Here is an 18920-nt window from a genome sequence, read left to right as displayed (position 1 = left end):
TGGACCCTGGTTTGTTTTTCCTACAATAGCCCGGGGCCAGGCGGGAAAAACTGCCGGGGAGCCAGCGTGGAGCACACTGTGTGTGAGAACTTACCCTGCCCTAAGGGTGTGCCAAGCTTCAGGGACCAACAGTGCCAGGCTCATGACAGATACACCAACAAGAAGAAAAGCCTCCTGACAGCTGTCATCGTTGATGGTGAGTTTTTCTGTACTTCCTTGCTGTTGTTTCACTGCAGCTTCTCAACTCATCTTGATTTCATCTTCAGGACTCCCATTTGTTGGTGAGAAGGCTGCAGTATGTTCCCCTTAGCTACAGCTGAAAGACTCATTACAATTAGTTGTTCTTGGTGCTGCCCTGCTGTTCTTTTAGCCTTCTTAATAGAAGATACAGAGCTGGCAGTTCTTTACTCTTCTTTTTGTAATGTTGGGGGAGAAGTGCCTTGACTTGATTCCCAGTCTGAACAGGCAGGTATTTAGGAATGGGAGTTTAAATTAATTTAGAACTGAAAAAAAGAAGGATTCCTTGGGATATTTTTGGTGTGCATGTCAGTTCTGGGCATTTCAGGATGATTGCCTCTCCTACTTACATTCCTTTAATGCTTCCTTAGCTGGATCTTGCTCTTCATCTACTATTCCATCAGATGTTGGGGGGATCTGAAAAAAGATTGTAATAGTGTTCTTTCTGCAGGAACAAACATCTTTGCTGTACTCTACTGAAAAACAGACAAGGCTTGTTTCATTTGGTCATGTTAAAGACATGCTTGAACAGAGAAGGGTGTTGTTGGAACTGGTACCAGAAGACCAGACATTGGATAAGCCCTTTCCTGTGCTAACACTGACAAGTTAGGCCTGACGCCAGGACAATCATACAGAGATCATTTCAGTTCCCATAGCAGACCCCTCAAGAGCACAATTCCTTCAGATGCCCCAGGAGACAGGCTGGTTTTGCTTGTTATTCCCCTCTGCTCCCCTCCTCAAATAGTTTTGCTGTCTGAATGCACAATGCAGAGCTACTTCCCTGACTATTTCAGAACATCTCCTTTCACTCTGCAAGTGAAGTCAAAATCCAGCCCCTGTGAATTTGCTTTGCATCAGACACAAGGCAGGAGTTTAAAAATCCACAGGCTATGCATGTAATTCCTCTGTCAAGCAAGATGGGCAGAGAGCAGCTCAGCTTCACATCCTGATTGAAGGGTTTTGATTGCATTGGAAACTTAGAAAAGGCCTATGCCACTTAGCTCAATGTATTGGCAATCCATTCTTATGTGTGGTGAGTGGAGGTACTTGGCTGTGCAGAACAAAACATGTTTCCATTTGAATGTCTATAGGTTCTTACTTGGATGAAGCCTGGGAGTAGCAGAGTCAGTTCCAAAGGAAAACCATTATATTGACTAAATATCTGTTACTTAAATGTATGGCAAATGCACTCAGCAACTCCTGACATCTGCTATATCCTACTAGTTAATAATACAAGTCTTTGAAAAAAGCTTTTTTACTTAACTCCTTCTATAGCTAAACGTGTTAGCAGCTTTTCCAAAGTGAGGTCTTAAATATGTAATGCAATGATTGCCATTAGCATGGATGAAAAATGCAACTTTTCTCTACTGATGTATTTCAAATTAATTTGGGTTTTTTTTTTCCAGATATTCTAGCAGCATAGTTTGCTGGCAGAATTGTTTGTAGGACCACAAATTCAGTTTAAGGAAATAGTAGGTAACATGTATGCAAGAATGCTTTAAGTTGATGTATACAAGTGTTCTTACCGGCAAACTGGCAAACTGATGCAAGAAGTTAGTCCTTCAAGAGCAGAAATGGACTGGAGAACTTGTTCTTCTAAAATCACTGGCTGTAGGCTGCAATTTGTCTGAAATGCTCACACAGTCGCTTGATCATTCATATTTGAATGTTCCCTGTAACAGACATCTTCACAGACACAGAAATGTACTGACTATATGGCTTTCTGTGTCTTAAAAGACATCTCATCACTGTAACCCTTTGAGATTTTAAACCTATTGAGATTTTAAAGTGGGGAAATGACAGGCCTAAATTGAAAGGCTCATGTTCCTTCAAAGGACAGATACCTTTCCAAATCCATTCACGTAGACACTGCATCACCATTGTCTCAAACATTTGTTTGTGCTGTTCCTAAAGGCATTTCCTTTTGTATTTCTTTTTCTAGATAAACCATGTGAGCTCTTCTGCTCTCCCTTGGGGAAGGATTCCCCTGTGCTGGTGGCAGACAGAGTCCTTGATGGTACTCCATGTGGGCCTTACGAGACTGACCTCTGTGTACATGGCAAGTGCCAGGTGGAGTAACTTCCTCTTTTTTTATGTCTAGTGTTATGTGTAGGCTGGGGCAGCTGTGTACATTCTAGAAGAACAAGCATCCATGTGGGTGGCTGGGAGGCTGTCTCTAAGGTGAGAGGGCAACCCTGGATTACAGATTGTCACTAGCCTGTTACAAGTGTTGCATTGCCAGCATCATGATGCTTTTCAGGTCTACCTGCTTCCTGCCTGGGAAATTGAGGAAGCTTTTCAATACCAGTTGCTCCTTGGATCCTGCAGCTGCAGGAGCCAGTAGCTTTCCCTCTGTGTTTTTTATTGACTGTATTACTATATAATGCCAAGGTGAGTTACTGTAGAGGCCCATCAAAACTGTTTGAAAGGCCTGTTTTCCTTGCAATAAGAAAAAAGTTCCTTTCTTCCCACAAAGTAGGTTTTATACCTCCATGAAACAGAGAATATGGGTTAAAACAAGCAGATCCTGCAGCCCAGAGCACAGCCCAAGTCAGTTTTCCTTTGCCTCTCCCCTTTGCATTGTCTTGCTTGAGTCACACAAAGGGCAAATCAGAGCAAATGTAGGGTAGGCTTCCTTCTGCTGTACTGCAATGGGATAGTGTCCCCTTGGTTGTCCCTGGATGGACTGGCCAAACCCTGAACATGCTTGCTTCCTTGTATCTCTGGTCAGACAAGCCAAGAATGGAAATGAAGAGGACTCTGTTCAAGAGTCTTTGGCTTTGATTCCCTTTTCCTGGAGCGAAGGTGTGATGGCCTTTAATCATTGCAACGATGATTATTTCTCTCCAGCCAAATGGCATATGGAACCAAAGTTAGGTGGGAGGCTCTTTTTAATACAGCTCTTCATGGTTTGCTGGGCAGTGAGTTTGTAACGCAGCACACCGAATGCTTACAGAAGCCATCTCTTCAAGCTGGTGTTTCAGATCCCTTGCAAACATAGTTAACTAAATTAACTGGAAATTTAAGGTTTGGACAAGAGAAGGGAAAGACGAAATGTTTATTTAAAGATCATAGATTACAAGAAGTCATTTGGAATGGGTGCTTCCAGCAATGTATTGCAGTTGGAGTCAAGTCATTTGTCCCGGACACTGACAAAGCAGACACTTAGTGGGTTTTCTCTCTCCTGCTCATGTAATGTGTTCGGAGTTTGCTTCCCACTCATTAGTGGTGTGAAAGACAGTTGAGTTGGCTACTGCAGCCTTGCCAGTGCTGGATTCTTCCTGGCAGTTCTTCCTCTAAGTTTATCCTCATCTAGACTGTTATCCTATGCTAGGAGTTTCTCTTTTCAGTATTACCCTCCAGAGCAGCTTTCTAGCATCACCCTTTACTTTCACTGACTTCACTGGAGATATGCTAGCTTGCAGTGGGGCACAAGGCACACAAACTTTGGCATTATTTCTGATTTCTGTGAGCAGTGATGAAGAACCACCGATTCTTACTGCTTTGAGCCTTCTAGACAGGGAGATAGATGAACACCATATTCGCCTGGGTATAAAAGAGGCTTTGGGGGCATAATGCAGCTTTACTAAGAGCAATGTGAAGAGATAAGTGAAAAATCTTTGCCTGGATTGAATTCTGCACTGCTATAGGACACGCTTCCCACTGCTCCCTGCGAAATGCTGCTGAGGAGACATTTTTAATTCAGTCTAATTTATTCAGATGAAGAATCTGAACAGTACGTGGCTGGGCAGCCAACATGAGTTTGATTCGTTAGATACAAACATGAGTTTGATTCGTTTAATACAAAGAGCTTTGCATAGAGCCAGGTCCATTGTGCATCCCAAGTTACTTCATTTTTCCCTGTTCTCAGCTGTATCTGAAAAAAACCTAAAGAAAATCCTTTACTAACCTTTTATAGTAAGTCCAGCTGTGCACCTCCAGCTGTGTGCCCTTGACCATTACACTGGGCTGGCAGCTTCACTGCTCCAAACATTCGGATCAGCCATGAGTGGTAAATCACACATTATGGCAATGTATGTTTTCTTCTTCCAGTGAGGAGCAGTAGCCAGCTCCCCTCCACATGAAAACCTTTATGAGCACAGAGCTTTGGAGGTACATCATGAAAAGCAAATTGCACTCTAAGTCGGGGGCAACTGCCTTTAACTGTGCAGGGAAGTGATGACAGCTGCAGAACATTCAGTCCATTTGCATCTGGCTGAGAGAAAATGCAAAATGATCAATTCAAGCCGAGCAGATTTGAAAGCCTTGTGAACTCATTTATAATCCTCTTCTGCCTTATATAGAGCTGAGAGTTGCCATATGTGACTGTGTACCCTGTTTGCCACAGATACTCATCTAACTCACTGCCTATTAAACCAATTTAATCAACATATTTCTTTAATTACTCTTACCCAGTGCAGACAAAGCCTGGCAACAAGCATTGCAGGGGGCCTGAAGAAGAGAATAAGTGCTGAAATCAGAGGGTGGTATTACTATTATTTATTTTCCTGTGTAATCCTTCTAGTTAAAGGCTCTCAAAGGCAGGACTGACACATTGCCAGTGTAACAGACAAATTAGTAGTAACCATTGCCTGTGAACATCTAGTCCAGGAAATGTAATAGCTCTTCTTGCTTCAGCATTAGATGCTTCTAAATGGAACTCATGCATCATTGTTGCATGATGAATGAATGTAGATGAACATGGCAAAGATAAAACTGTTCTTGCAAGAGGAGGGGGCTTTTGAGAAGGGAAGCAGGAAAAGAATCTTTGAAGCCTCCAAAGTAATTCCAAATGCGCTTATCCTTACCATCTTCTGAGCAAAGTAGATGCCTTGTTCAATGTGTATACAGGTCTTTGACCTTTTCTTCTTGAAATGCACATAGTTTTCTAGCAAGGAGAATTTCTTTTCTCCTGAGATTTTTCAGAGACAGAAAATCTGTAGCAGGCTGGAGAACAAGATCAGTCTGATGGATCAGAAGAGAGAGGAGGGTGAGCGCTCATCTAGACTTGGCAGCCTCTCTCTTGCCTGCTTCCACAGTTTGCTTTCTCTAGCGTGGGCATTGTGGTCATGGCGAAGGTGGGATAGGGCAATGCAATCTGAAGCTCAGACTGCTTTTATCTTCTCATATTTCCCTTCAAGTGACAAGTGGCTTTCAGAGAGAGGATTCCCTGAGAGTTTTGTTCTTCTTTAAGACTGTTTGGAGTATGTTTCATGAGTCAAGATTGGTGGAAGCAGTGTGCTTTCAAACCTCTTACAGTTCTTCGCTCTGTGCTGCTGATGTTAATATAAAACTGGCAGAAGTAGAGCTGAAAAGGTGTCAGATGTCACACAGCAGTGGTGTGGGGAGAAGACAAGCTGCTCGGCTGACTGCTGTGACACACATGACTTTGTGCTGGCTTTTCTCAAAGGAAGATTAGTCTGAGGCTCATGCTAGCACGAGAACTTTCCAGCAGGGACTACAGATTGTACTTGAGGGTGTAATCTAAGGTCTCTTTGAAAACAGAGACCTCCTGTGTAGCGTAACTGGCCTAGAGATCAAGGGCAGTCTTTGCTGTGACTTAACAATTTAAGAGGTGAAGATGTTCTGGCTCTAACTACACTTTTCTCATTCATGTTTTGTCATGTCACGTCTACTTTTAACTTGCTGGTGAATCCACAGTACATTCTGTGATGACAAGCCACACATTAGGCTGTCGTGGCACAACGAAGATACTATAGAACACGTTCTTATAAAAGTGATTGTCATACAATAGGAAAGGGGAGCACAAACTTGAAAATGGACACATTTCAAGAATAGTTTTTTCAGATTGGATAGGAAAAGCGTCAGGAGAGGGCCAGGGGTGGCAGAGGATGAACTGCAGTTGTCTACTGGACCTGATGCTGGCAAACAGTCTTCTACATACTCAGTACCCACTTCTCGCATTAGATTGATGCATACACTTCTGGCTTTGTCTCCTCACTTGAGTGTTTTCCACGTATTATTCATATTCCTGCATTACAAACTGTGATACAAGATGTTCCAGACTGGGTAGCTTGTCTCCGTACAACAACTTGGCTTAGCACTGAACGTTTATAAATTATTTAGTGTATGTGCACACAGTCCAGAAGGATTGTTTGAACTGCAGAAACCTGTTGTATAAGTACCTTCTTGGTTTTTTCCAAGGCACTGTTGGTATCTTACTAATTTTCTAGTGTACTTCACAGTGGGATTTGAAAAACAAATAGTTTAAAATCATGCTGGTTCCCCCTATTTTTCTTCTATGTTAACCCACAGAAAGGATGTAATAGCCAAGTAATTGTGTTATCTACCCTGGAGGCTTTAGATTTCACTTGTGGCTTGAGCAGCCAAGAATAAGAATCAATCAGAAGGGAGATATATACAGATATAGTCAGATATATCATATACTGATAAATAGACATCATTTTCAAATCCAGAACTGACATGATAGATGCCTCTTTGAAAGAACAGGCATTTGATATAAACCCCTTTGGTATCTGCAGCCCGTTGGCATTCGTACAAACCAGGGCAGGGTGGGATCATGTCAGATGAAGCTGGTTTGGAGAGATCAGAAAGCAACCAAAGAACAGAAGCAAAGGAGTTCCTGTGATAGGAAAAAGCTTTGTATTAGTTGCATGTTCACTCATATAGGCTGCTCTGCTGCCAGAACAAAGGGGTTTTGACACATAACCTTCAAGCTCTAAATGTGAAAAAATGGTTATCAAGAACAATAGTATCTGTCATCTCCATGAGCTGCTAAGGGATCTAAACACGAAGTCAATGGGCGAGTGTGTGTACCTAATGCAGCTAAGATAATGCTAATTTAAAATAAGCAGAGTGTGTCTCCTGTTCCAGCAGAGCTGCTCTGATTCAGATAAAATCTGAAGGCTCGGGAAATGACAGGAGGCTGATTGCTGAACTAACTTCTACATGGACTCCAATCCATCACACAGAATTTGTTGTGGAACAAAAATCGGAGTAACTTAAAGATGAACTCCTTGATTAAGGATCTAGGCTCACCCTCCTGTTCAAATCCTGACAGGCACCCAGAATCCCCCACAAGGGCATCACAAGTCATGTTTAAAACAAAGAAATAAGAATTCTTTCACCCTCAGATGTGAATGTCAGTTGCTCACATATGTACATTCCTGTTTCATGTGGTCCATCCCTGGAGGTATCAATGGACACTGGATATTGTGGACAAAGAATTGGCAGTGTAGATGAATCTGTCATAACCAGCATGCTCCGTACATGATTAATTTGTAAAATGGCACATGTTGCATCAATATTTATATTTGATCCATTGAGACAGCTAGTTAGTTCAGCATATGGGAAGCATTAGTTTTGTGAGCCTACAATGTCATTTCTTACACAGGGTGGGTGTATATAACAAAAAGAATTGTGTTTATGTAGCAAAACATACTCACGCAGCCTGTATCAATTGAGCTCTTGCACAGCCATTGAAAAGACAAATAAAAATATCATTAAAAATACCCAAGCACTACAGAAAATAGTTCACACAGAAGAATCCAAATGATGTGTATTCAGAAGAGAAGAGGAGTTTTCCTATGCTGGAGCCAGCAATGACTGAAGCTGGAAATACCACCCAACAAGCAGTATTTTCAGATGTTTAATTATAAGGAACAGAAGAGGGGGAGGGAAGGATGGGTGGATTGAGATATCAGCTTAGTGAGAATTAATTTCAGACCTTTGGCTCAGCAGATGTGCAGTTATGTGCCAATTTAAAGGTCAATGGGTAGTTCCAAAACATGGTGTCAGTGTAGGAGCCTGCCTGGGTTGAATGTCATTAAGAAACCTGTAGGTACAGTTATGACTGTCAGTGCTGAAGACTTGAAGCCCTAGAAGACCATCTTTAAGTTTCTTGCCAGCACTCCCATGGTTTAAATGGGCAAAGAACTGGCTTTGGTTAAAATCCGCTTCCTCTTTGTCCAGTTGGTGGTGTTAATAGTAGTACTGCAGCACTGCAGGCTCTTAACAGCTAGTACAGGCAGGAGGTGGAACTCCTGGGTGGTGTCAACATCAATCCCTTTGCCAAAGTTACGGATATCACTGTTCAAGTCCATGTTGGATTGTACAGGGAAGCTCCAAGAGTCTTAAGAACAGGGCTGGCAGTGGCGAGCGCTTCCACCAACTGCTGAACAGATGGTGGTTACACCAGGCTGACTTTGTACTTTTTAATCTTCCTTCTGAACACAGATGAGCTCCAAGTGCCCTGCTCACTCCGTAATGGATCATCTTCCTCACCTTTCCAGCCCTGCCTCTTCCCCTTTGCACTTAAATGTGGCAAAATTTTCAGTGCAGGGAGTTTGCAAAGGATCCGAGTGACTGAGGTGGTCACTGTAATGTGCTTATAAATGACTTTGCAGCTTTTGGAATCCACTGTCAATCTTAACAGAAGCTGTTTCATTATGTACTGTTATTAAATATACTTTCAGTTTGCAAATGATTGGAAGGCTTGGGGAAGGAGAAATGGCCTCTAATATTTATGTAGACAAGAGTAAAGTGCTTCCAAGGTATTTTTCCCCCATAAAGTAGCAAGAACACACCAATTTTCATCCGAAAGCCAAGAAAGAAAACTGGTTTATTCTCTTAAAGAGTTTTCTTTGTAAGAAGCCATTTCCTGGCCCAAATCTGTTGGGGCTTTAATCCTCAAGCCCTGGATTGAAGGGAAATTCTGCCCTACGGATGGGAGGGATGGTACCATTGAAGGGAAGGCTGCCATGGCCATTCCCAGTTCCTCCACTCAGGGAATTAAGGTGAAGATGAAAGGTAAAAACCAGCAAAGGTTTTGGGACGTGTATTTATGGGTTCAGTGGGTGCACTTTCCATGCTTTCACAAAGGGTCTCTTAGGTCAAAGTGTGTCAGTGACCTAGGAAATGGGAGGAAATGGCTTGTCTTGAACCCCAGTGTCAGAAGAGGGGGGATTCCTTCTCTCAGAGGCTTTGCTGGCTTGCACTGGTTTACATTATCTGGGAGACTACAGCGTAAATGCAAAGCATGTGATTGCTAACTCCCCATTCTTTGCCTGCCTCCATTACAGCCCTACAGACTCCTCATGTAGCACTGGGAATAAGTGTGGTTCAACACTCATTATATTCCTTTTATTCATTTGTGTGCTCACATAGTGCTAATAACAATGCAGTACAATAAAAGATAGCACTAGAGTCTTAAATTAAATGCAGCTTTTCCAGTATCTCAGCAGGGTGGCAGACAGGCATATATTTCCAGCTGCTTTTCAGCAACCCCATTAATAAATCATATTTATTTTCCTGGAAGGATTACTGCTGGGACATCCTTCTGTTTTGGGGGCAGAATCACATTCAATATCCCAAAATTATTTGTTGGACATGGGTGTGAAGTTTAGACTTGAGAATTGCAACTGCCAGAAACTCTGTGGTCGTTTTCATACCTTCCTTTAACTCCCATTTATACAGGTTTTTTCCTGTAGCTCTTGCCTACCAGCTTACATGCTGTTCTAGTTAATGAGCAGCATTTCCCTTGTATGCATTTAGGATGATCATCCTTTCTCAGCATGGGTCTGTCTGTAATGATCTACCCAGACGAATGCTGCATCAGAACACGTCTGAATGCTGGCAGTCTTTGATCCCTGTAATACATCTGGACTTAGGCAGTGGCCAGTGTCTTCTGAAACTGGGGAACGTTTGAGTTCGGGTCCAAACTGCGTTGCTTACATGCAGGCAGTCTCAGATAAACAGCCCAAGTTCTCTTAATATTTCTCTGCTTACCCTATTTCTCAAAATGTTTGTTGTTTTGATTGTTCCCTCATTCCCTCCAACTTTCCTCTGGCTTCATTTTGAGAAGGAAGAAACCCAACAGCCTTATTCAAATATTATTAGTGACAGTCATGCTAACTCATCTGCCAAGAAACTGTTTATCTACAGAGAATAAATCTTTAACTTATTTTTAATAGTAGAATCTCTCCTAATAACTTGCATAATGACAACTCTTATTTCAGTAGAAATTTATGTTTTTAGAGTGAATTGCTGATTATTTCCAGGGTCTTACATGGACAGAAAACATAGAAAAAGTAAATGAAAATAAATCTTATCAACCTCAAGATCTACATATGTGCAGTGTTCACCATCACAACCTGTACATGGTTGGGGAATAAGGAAGATTACCATGACAATCTCTATAGCTACAGGGAGAATACTGTGACTATTCTAGTAATAGCTATCTGTGGAAGCAAAGCTCTAGATTTTGTTACAAAAAGTTTAGGTAGGTGTAGAAAATGATGAAAATACCATTTAAAATGAAGCTTCAGATGAATTGTTGTTTGGGGATTTTTTTAATCAACTGAATGACTAAGCTTAATACAGTGCAAGCATATAGAAAATTTCATAATCGTTTTAGCAATCTGTACAGTAGCAACCAGTACAGACTGGCCAAATATGAACCTGACCTGCTTCCACTGAGCTACTGTTGCATTGCAGGTATCTTGAACTGATTCATGAGATCTTTCTTCAGGTACTGCAGAGGTGTCATCAGAACGGAATGTTACACTCCCTGTTCAGACCCTGATCTGAAGCAGAGCTCAGTGAGCAGCACACTGGAACTTGTAACAGCACTCAGTTTTTGTGTGGTGAAGGGCTGTGGCCAGGATTCTGGTTACTTGGGTTAATTTTCATTTAAGGAAATCACATTTTTCTCTTCTCTGAACTAAGTATCACAGTAGTGGTCCATTTCTCCAGGATGTCTTTGAGCTCCTAAGGTGGAAATTGGTATAGAAACATAAAACATTATTTTACTGTTGTGTTTGGAGGAAGTTAGAGAGGGCTATTACAAATGATGATATCTGGAATAACTAGTGTTCATGAAACTCTTCAGTTAAATCTTCTGAAGCAAAGCTCATGCTTTTAGTGTTAGAGAAGGGGGTTGCTGAATAACCAACTCAACACCATTCCAGATGGGTGCTCCCCTAATTCCCAATGTTCTCTTCCCATTCAGGTTTTCAGTCAGATGTCTATCTTAGTCTTGACCTCAATGTTTAGAGATACTTTAACCTTGCAAACAAAATAATGGGGACCTCTGGTTGTTGTCATTAGAAAATTGGCTGCGATGGAATCATTGGCTCAGCTGCCAAAGAGGATCGCTGTGGAATCTGCAGTGGTGATGGCAAAACCTGTAAAGTGGTGAAAGGCGACTTCAACCACACCAAGGGGATGGGTGAGTAACCCTCAGCAGCATTTTAGTGGAGTGGAGGCTTTCTTAACTGCTCGAGGAGAGTTAAAGAGTGGTAGTAATAGCTCTTCTTGGATAGCATTGGCCTCATCTGCCCTAGTAAACACATAAGAAACACGAAACAGACCCCAACTCAATTCCAATGTGATACTCTCTCTGATTCTTATCCAGCTGCTCAGATACCAGCCATTGCCTCTGTCTGAAATTCAGAGTGAAGATGTTTCTCATTTTGAATGCTACCAGTGCTATTGACTTTAAATAAGAGACAAAATTACAGTGTCTTTTCCAATGAGAGGGAAGTCTGATTTCAGCACCATCTTTGAGCTCTTTCAGAGCTCAGAATAATGCATGTTGCATGTTGCAGATGATTCATGTTATAATCAGGATATCTGAGCTAAATGATAGAGCTCTCCCCTCTGAATATTTTTACTGTTTCCCTGCCAGCAATAGTATCCACATAGGATACAAGAGCTTCCGGACAGAGTTAAGACTTTCCCCTCTCTTGTTAAACATTAATGTATATACAGCTTGGTGTCTGAATTAGTCTTTGTTCCAGAGCTGTTGTATTGCCCTTCTGAGAAATGAGAAACCTGTTATCACACATCCTAATCAGGCAGAGGGAGAGAAAGCCAGATTAAGGACTCATAAGCTGCTCCAAGAGGAAGGAATCGTCCAGAAAAAATTATTTCCCCTTCAGTGAATACAGAATTGCCATTTCTGTTTGGAGGAATAGATTCAACACGTGCTGCTCTAGGGCAGAGTTCAGCAAAGCACATAAAGATTCCCTTTAAGCACACATTTCAGTTCTGTTTAGTTACTAAAGCCACACAAGTACTTAGCAGCTTCCTTTAATCAAGGTCTCAGCACTGAAGTCTGAGGCTCTGATTTTGTTCATTGACCTCTTCCTCTGCACCCTCCTCCTCCTCCTCCTTGGAGCTGTGATCTGTCACCTCTGAGATGCAAGTAGGATTTCCCACCTGCACCACATCTTTCTGGAGCACATTTGTGCTGTTGCATTGGTAGGCCTACCTGTTGAATGACTTCCTACATTATTGCCATTGACTCTTTTGTCCCACTACTTTTCCACCTGCTTATGTGAAGGCATTTGCATTTAATGCTAATGGTGGAAAAGTTTCTCATCTCCACTGGAAAAAAAAACCTCCATTTCTGCAGTTGATTTTATAGCTGTTCATGAACCTGTTTTCTCCTGAAGAGTATCTATCTCTTATCTTTTCCAACGAGACTGCAACACATCTTGTGCAGATAAGAGATTTCTGGGTCACTGCCAGGAGGTTGCACCCGTTTCCAACTAGGCAGACTGCTGGAGGGTGGTAACTTTACAAGGCTGTAGTAACAGAACATTTCCAGCCTTTAACTGGTTGTCTGGCTGCCAGGACACTGCAGGAGGCTTTCACCTCCAGTGTATTGCAAGCTAAGAAGAAGAGATGGCTGAGTGAACCATGGGCAGTGTTCAAGCATTTATTGATCCTTATTCTTTGCTGATCATCTCAGTAGCACAAACCTCTACAGATGTTGCTTTGTTAATACAGTGTTTCCACCTTTACCCATCTCACGTCATCTGTAAGATAATTGTGTCTAGAGTTATAATCCCATAAACATTTATTGGATGTTTTGAAGTATTAATTTTAAAGGGAATTAAATCATATGTGAGAATAGTTTTTAAAAAATAACATCTGTGAAATGTCAAATAATCTTCTTCCAGGGTGAAAATCATTTTTTCCTTTTTATTTTTTTTTGAATTATGCTCTTTTAATCATCATCCTACTAAAATGGAAAGAATATTGACACTCTTTGAATTATTCACTGTTCCTGTATTCCTGCTTATGGATTTCTTTGCTGTTAGACACTGAAAACAGACTTGTTGGCCTCACTTATGATACCCATCCCCGATTCTGCAAACATTTTGGGCATTGTGAGTTACTCCCATCAATTTCTGTTCATACACTGCTGTTTTGCAGGATCAGGTCCTCGGGTTAACTTACTGAATCTCATGCAGCAGGCAAAGCTCCAGGCTTGGGTCTGAAGTGTCACAAATAAACATGAGGTTACTCAAGAAAAAAAATTGGCCTTTTTTCTTTAAATTGACATGTAAGCAAATATGTGCAACAATCTGACAGAAGTTGGAGCAAAGAAGAATACACAAGATGACTCCAGTAACAGATTCAGCGTTTGGATGTGTAAATGTTTGCACAGGTCAGTGGCAGATCCCCACAAACTCGCTGGGATCCAAGTCCAGGCCAGCACACTGAGTCAAATATGCTGATTTATTGTTTCAGAAGAGAATAGACTTCAAACATCGAGACATTGATTGCTTTGGAGTGGTATTTGTTTGGGGGATTGCAGCTGCAACATTTGGGCCAGATCCTCAGCTGCTCTGCACATGGGACTCCATGGACTGCAGGATTGGTCCCTGCTATATGTCCTGTGATTGCAAATGATGTTATCAAGCCCTATTAACTGAACTTAATCCATGCCAACTCCTTTCTGTTTCTTAGTAACCAATAGTCATTGTAAGAAGGTTTCCACATGTGTGATGGCAAAGGCAAAGGCTGTTCCCAAGTGTTTCTCGTGTAAGATACTTGAATGCTATTTGCAGTGTCAGCGGGTGTTGGTGACATCCTTTGGTGTTGGTTCTTTGTCTTCTTTTTGTTGGCTTAGATGGGGAGATTGGTATCAAAAGCCATGGATAAACTTCAAGTCCTTTTACTATTTAGTTTGGTTTGTCAAAGATATCAAGTACAGATACTTTCCTTTTAGAAAACCTGTCTGCATGAAAGAAAGCCAAATTTTCATTAAGCAGGTAAAAAGAACCACACTTGCTTTTTTCTATTTTCCAACCTTGATGTCACAGATGAGGTTCTACCACCCTGGTGGAGCATGATCGTGGAACATTCAAAGTGTCTCATAGGAGATCCAGCAGTTCAGATCTTGCCACCTGTGATTCAGGGTGATCTAACCAGAAATGGCTTCCATTTCTCTTTTGGGGAGGAGGTCAAAAGCCCTTATTTGCTTGCAGCTGGATTCAGTAGGCCAACCAAATGCACTGTTTAGACTGAGGTTTACTTTTGACTGGCTGCATGCTCTCTACCTATTTCTACGAAGTCATTTTTCAAAACCAAACCCAGACTTGTTCTGAAGTCCATCTGTCTCCCTGCCACTGTACGGGGGACCTAGAAATAAAGACAGCTCTTTGGCTTGTTCCTGTTTCATTGCTGATACACCAGTGCTGCCTCCTGCCCCCACCCCAAAGCTGTGTCTGTAATGCTCCGAGACCTGCACTGAGAATGAGACCTGCATCAGTCTCTTGATTTTTCTCAGCCATATCAAGATTTTCATGGCTGCCCTTTACTTGTGATCCAAAAGAAGGATCACAGAGAGGTATTTGGATTCTTTTAATGGCAGAACATTATAAGGTGAGATATGACAGTTGTTGTAATTATAATTTTGGGAACAGTGTATCTTTGCTAGCAATTTTTCTTTTTAGGTTGGTGAAAAAGCAGGTATTTTATTATGTACACTACTTGCCCAGCACATATTTTAAGAGAAAGAAAGAATATTTGAACACTAGTGCTGTAGTTCTGGCTAGGAGCATCTTTAGCCAACACCAGAAACTGTTTTTTTTGTCAAGAGGGTATACATCTAAATGATGAGAAAATAGAGCCCTAGGGTTAACTCTTGTAAAGGTTTAAACACAATATGCAAGTTAGAATCCCCAGCAACCAACTTCACAGCAATAGTAGGAGGCTTTGAAATCTATCCATGGCTCTCCAGTGAAATGATTTTCTTCCAAATGAGCTATCCCATGGCTGGAAGTGGACAGGTGCCAATGGAGGAATTACTCTCAAGCTAATAGCAAGTGAGAATCATCACCACTATTCAGAAAATGGACATTTAGTTACCTCTGGACATATTTCCACTTCAGTGCAACAACTAGCACTAAGTCAAAGGTGTGAGGTGGGAAGGGTCATGGAAACTGAGATGCCCAGCTGGCACTTATCCCTAAATTGGTACAGAAGCTGCGCTGGCCATGACCAGCAGGTAGGCAGGACAGTCTGTTTTCCTTGGCTTCTACCCTGAGATCTTTGTTCAAAGCACTTTTGGGAAGTTTGATAATGGGATAAGCTTTCTCACACCTCATTTTCCTGTGTTAACAGAGATGAAGGTACAGTGCCCAGAGATCAGTACTTTCAGCCATGGGATAATTTTTCCTTTACCTCAGAGTCCATCTTTCATTGCAGTGTGAACCAGGAGAAGGGTTTTGTAGTAGATCAGTGGCATTCTGAAGTTCACACTAAACTTTCTGTTCTTTCTGGGAATAATAACATTGGCTAACAATGGATTTTCTTGTGTGAGCTGCTTTCCTCTTGCAAATCTCTCCAGCATTTAAATGAAGATACAGTAGCCACTGTTCACATATTAATCTCCTTGATGACAAAGCCACCTCTTTGTTCTGGTGTCTCTCCTAATACGAGTTACACCATATAATTTGTATCTAGGATTTGCTTCAATCACAGTCTTACATTCCTGAGACACTGATGTAATGCAGATTATCCAGAAAGATTGGTGTGTGCCAAAGTAACTGTTCCCAAGGTGGAGTATACTACATACAGCACTATAAATTATCAAATAATGAAGTTCTCCTGTTGTACTTTCAAAGCTTCATCTTAACAGTCTGATTTATGGGTGAAATTACTAGAAATACTGCCTGATAGTTGCCAAATCTCATCAGTCTTTAGCAAGTTCCTCATTTAAAGCAGAACTTGAAGCCCAACCTTGCAACCCCCTGTATTGCAGACAATTATGCTAAGACCCAAAATATCTTTGAGAGTCCTTGACTCAGGGCCAACTCTGAGGCTGTTTTTTGGTCTCACTGGCTGACACTTGATAATCTTTCTGGCAATCTGCAGTTACAGTTTGCTTAATAAAATGTGCCTGGAAAACAATGGAGGTGTTTTCTGGTGCAGTTATCTCAAAGATCAGGAATATTCTGTGACTAGAAGCCTCACATTAGCTCTAAGGACCAGACTGGAGTGGTGGTAGCGATCCGAGTTTGTACCTGTGGCAAATTTGCATGGATCATACATAGTCTGTTTGCAGTGGGGTTTGACCACTAACTCACAAAATATTGGTGGAAATAACGAATGAGAGTGTCAAGATGCTCCCAGTGGGACATGCCCAAGAATTCTGCTCCTCTGACAGGACAGGTCAGATCCATACAACCGCAAAGTGGGTCGCAATTGCTAATGAAGAGTGAAGGTCAGCAGTGGGGTTTGTGCCACAGGATCTCAGTGAGTTAGCACAGTATGTTTCTCCTTATTCAGGAGCTGTGAATCCAACCCCCCAAAGCCATCAATCAGGATTAGAAATTACATGAGGAGAAAAATCTGGTGGAAGTCCAAACTAAACAGTCTTCAGAACTAATACTCTATTAATAGCTTACATTACACTATTTACTATTGTAAATAGTGACATAAAAGTCAACTTTTCCACGTGGTGTTTCTCTCATGGCACGGTGATGAAATGAGAGTGTATTTATGGCACTAGCTGAACCTCAAGCACAGCTCCACAGTTTGCTCACCTTTAAAGCAGGGTGACACACTCCTGGCTGCTGCTAGGGCAGGGGACGGATCCAAAGTTCAATGAAGTTAGTGACTGGCTTTCCGCTAAGTTCAGTCTAACGTTGTATCCAACCCCTGCATGATTCATCTCTGGCCATTTCTATCTGGCATGTGATTTAAAAAATAAATAGGTAAATATGTCCCCAGTAGGTACATTACGTTACCTGAAACTTGGGCATGTTCCAAACTGGCTTCCTAACAGGGTGTTCAGGTGTGTCATAGGGCCCGTTTCCCCATGATGGACTCATTAATCACACCTTTGCTGGGTGCTCATGTCTGGTGGTAATTGTCAGTTGGGTTTGTTTGGAGATGCATGGGGTGCAGTGAGGATGCCTAACTTCTGAAGCACTGATTTGACCGTAATTTGGTATCTCAGCTGATGAAAGAACAACTCCTGGCAATGTCTAGAATAAAATCCAACATCTGCTTTGATTTCATAACAAATTTCAGTATTGGCTTTAAAAAGAAATTTACCCTGGAAATAATGATTTTCCCCAGTGGAACCCACTCTGTAACAGCAGAGGGGAGAGCCACTGCTCTGGCTTCTGTACACAGGCATGGTTTGCAGCTCTGCTGTCCCTCTTTCTGTTTCTTCTACAAGGGATGACTGACTGTTTCTGAAATAACCTGGGTAAGGGAGAAGTAAGGAAGGAGGAACGTGTCATTTGGATACAATGATCGGGAAAGGGGAGAGTGTCTCTTGCCCACATCTACTCTCCACCCAACACACCTCATGAAACCCAATTGCTCAAGCTTTATTCATAGCACAACAACAGGGCTAGGCACTCTGCTGCTTCAGAGAGGTAGAAATGAATCCACAGTCTGAGACCCCATATCCCCACCTGCCTCACTCCATGTCAGAGCGGTAAGAGAATTGCTTAGTCCTGAGATGCAGGAGGATGTGAGCATCCTCATTTGAGGTTCCCCGTACTAGCTTAGCAGAAGCATAGCCATTCAGCTGCCCTTGTCCCTAAAATAGCTCCCCAAACATTGCTGACTGCAAGAGGGGTCACTGTTTTTTATGCCAAAATTTCTACAGCCCATTGTTCTAGATTGCCCACAATTTCCATAAAGGCAAGGCTGACACAAAGCAGTTTCACAGAGCCCTTAAAAGCACAAACAGGGATGAGGGAACATACAGGATAAGCTACTTAACATCTAAAAGAAAGAGGAGAGCAATAACCTAAAAGAGGTGCCAATTTATACACTGCAAAGTAAACTGGGTGGCCAATTAGAAGGAATCAAGTAATGGCTGTGATGAGATTAGTGTCATTCACAAGGGCCTGATTCAGAGCCCAATGAAGCCAGTGGAAAAACTCTGCCTGGCTCCCAGACCTTTGAAATGGGCTCTAATGTTCCTCAGCTTTCTAGTTTAAAGGCACCACTTCCACCCCATGGAATAAGTTGGTAACCCCATATGGCTCCATGGAGGGAGAAAATAGGCTACATTTCCTTGTAGCTCCTAATTATTCTTACTGTTATTCTATTAGTAAAAAATGATCTAATAGCATCCCATTGCTGGTTGCTGAGGGGAGCATGAAAAGGCCAAGAGAGTTTCAGAAAGAGAAAACACAAGAGAATTCAATAAAAATATGATGGGATGCTGTAAAAACTTCCCTACAGGTCGGATGCTGGGATGGTCTCATGTGCATCTGCTGGAGTGTTTGGTGGTGGTGAGTCCTTGAGAAACTTTCAGCTCTTTTTTTGCATTGAATCTGAGCTGTGGAATTCTTAGCAGCCTGATGCATGGAGACCTACCCTTACATCCTCCAGAATTTCTGTACATAGCTGAAGTGTGAAAACTCCTTTTCCCCCCATTT

The 18920-nt window shown here is 41.9% G+C and overlaps 1 protein-coding gene across 1 annotated transcript in view; it reads left to right on the top strand.

Moving 5' to 3' along the window:
* ADAMTS17 (ADAM metallopeptidase with thrombospondin type 1 motif, 17) overlaps positions 1-18920 on the top strand; it is a 160380-nt gene that overhangs the window by 94853 nt on the left and 46607 nt on the right. Inside the window, exons 11-14 of the mRNA XM_010018623.1 lie at positions 30-196; positions 2180-2307; positions 11326-11446; positions 13978-14052. Of these exons, the coding sequence (XP_010016925.1) occupies positions 30-196; positions 2180-2307; positions 11326-11446; positions 13978-14052 (491 nt within the window). The remainder of the gene's footprint in view (positions 1-29; positions 197-2179; positions 2308-11325; positions 11447-13977; positions 14053-18920) is intronic.

The sequence above is a fragment of the Nestor notabilis genome, unplaced genomic scaffold, assembly GCF_000696875.1.
Source record: "Nestor notabilis isolate BGI_N333 unplaced genomic scaffold, ASM69687v1 scaffold12197, whole genome shotgun sequence".
In the NCBI taxonomy this organism is placed as follows: Eukaryota; Metazoa; Chordata; class Aves; order Psittaciformes; family Psittacidae; genus Nestor; species Nestor notabilis.
The sequence above is the reverse complement of the archived record's forward strand: the minus strand, read 5'-3'. Positions and strand labels throughout refer to the sequence as shown.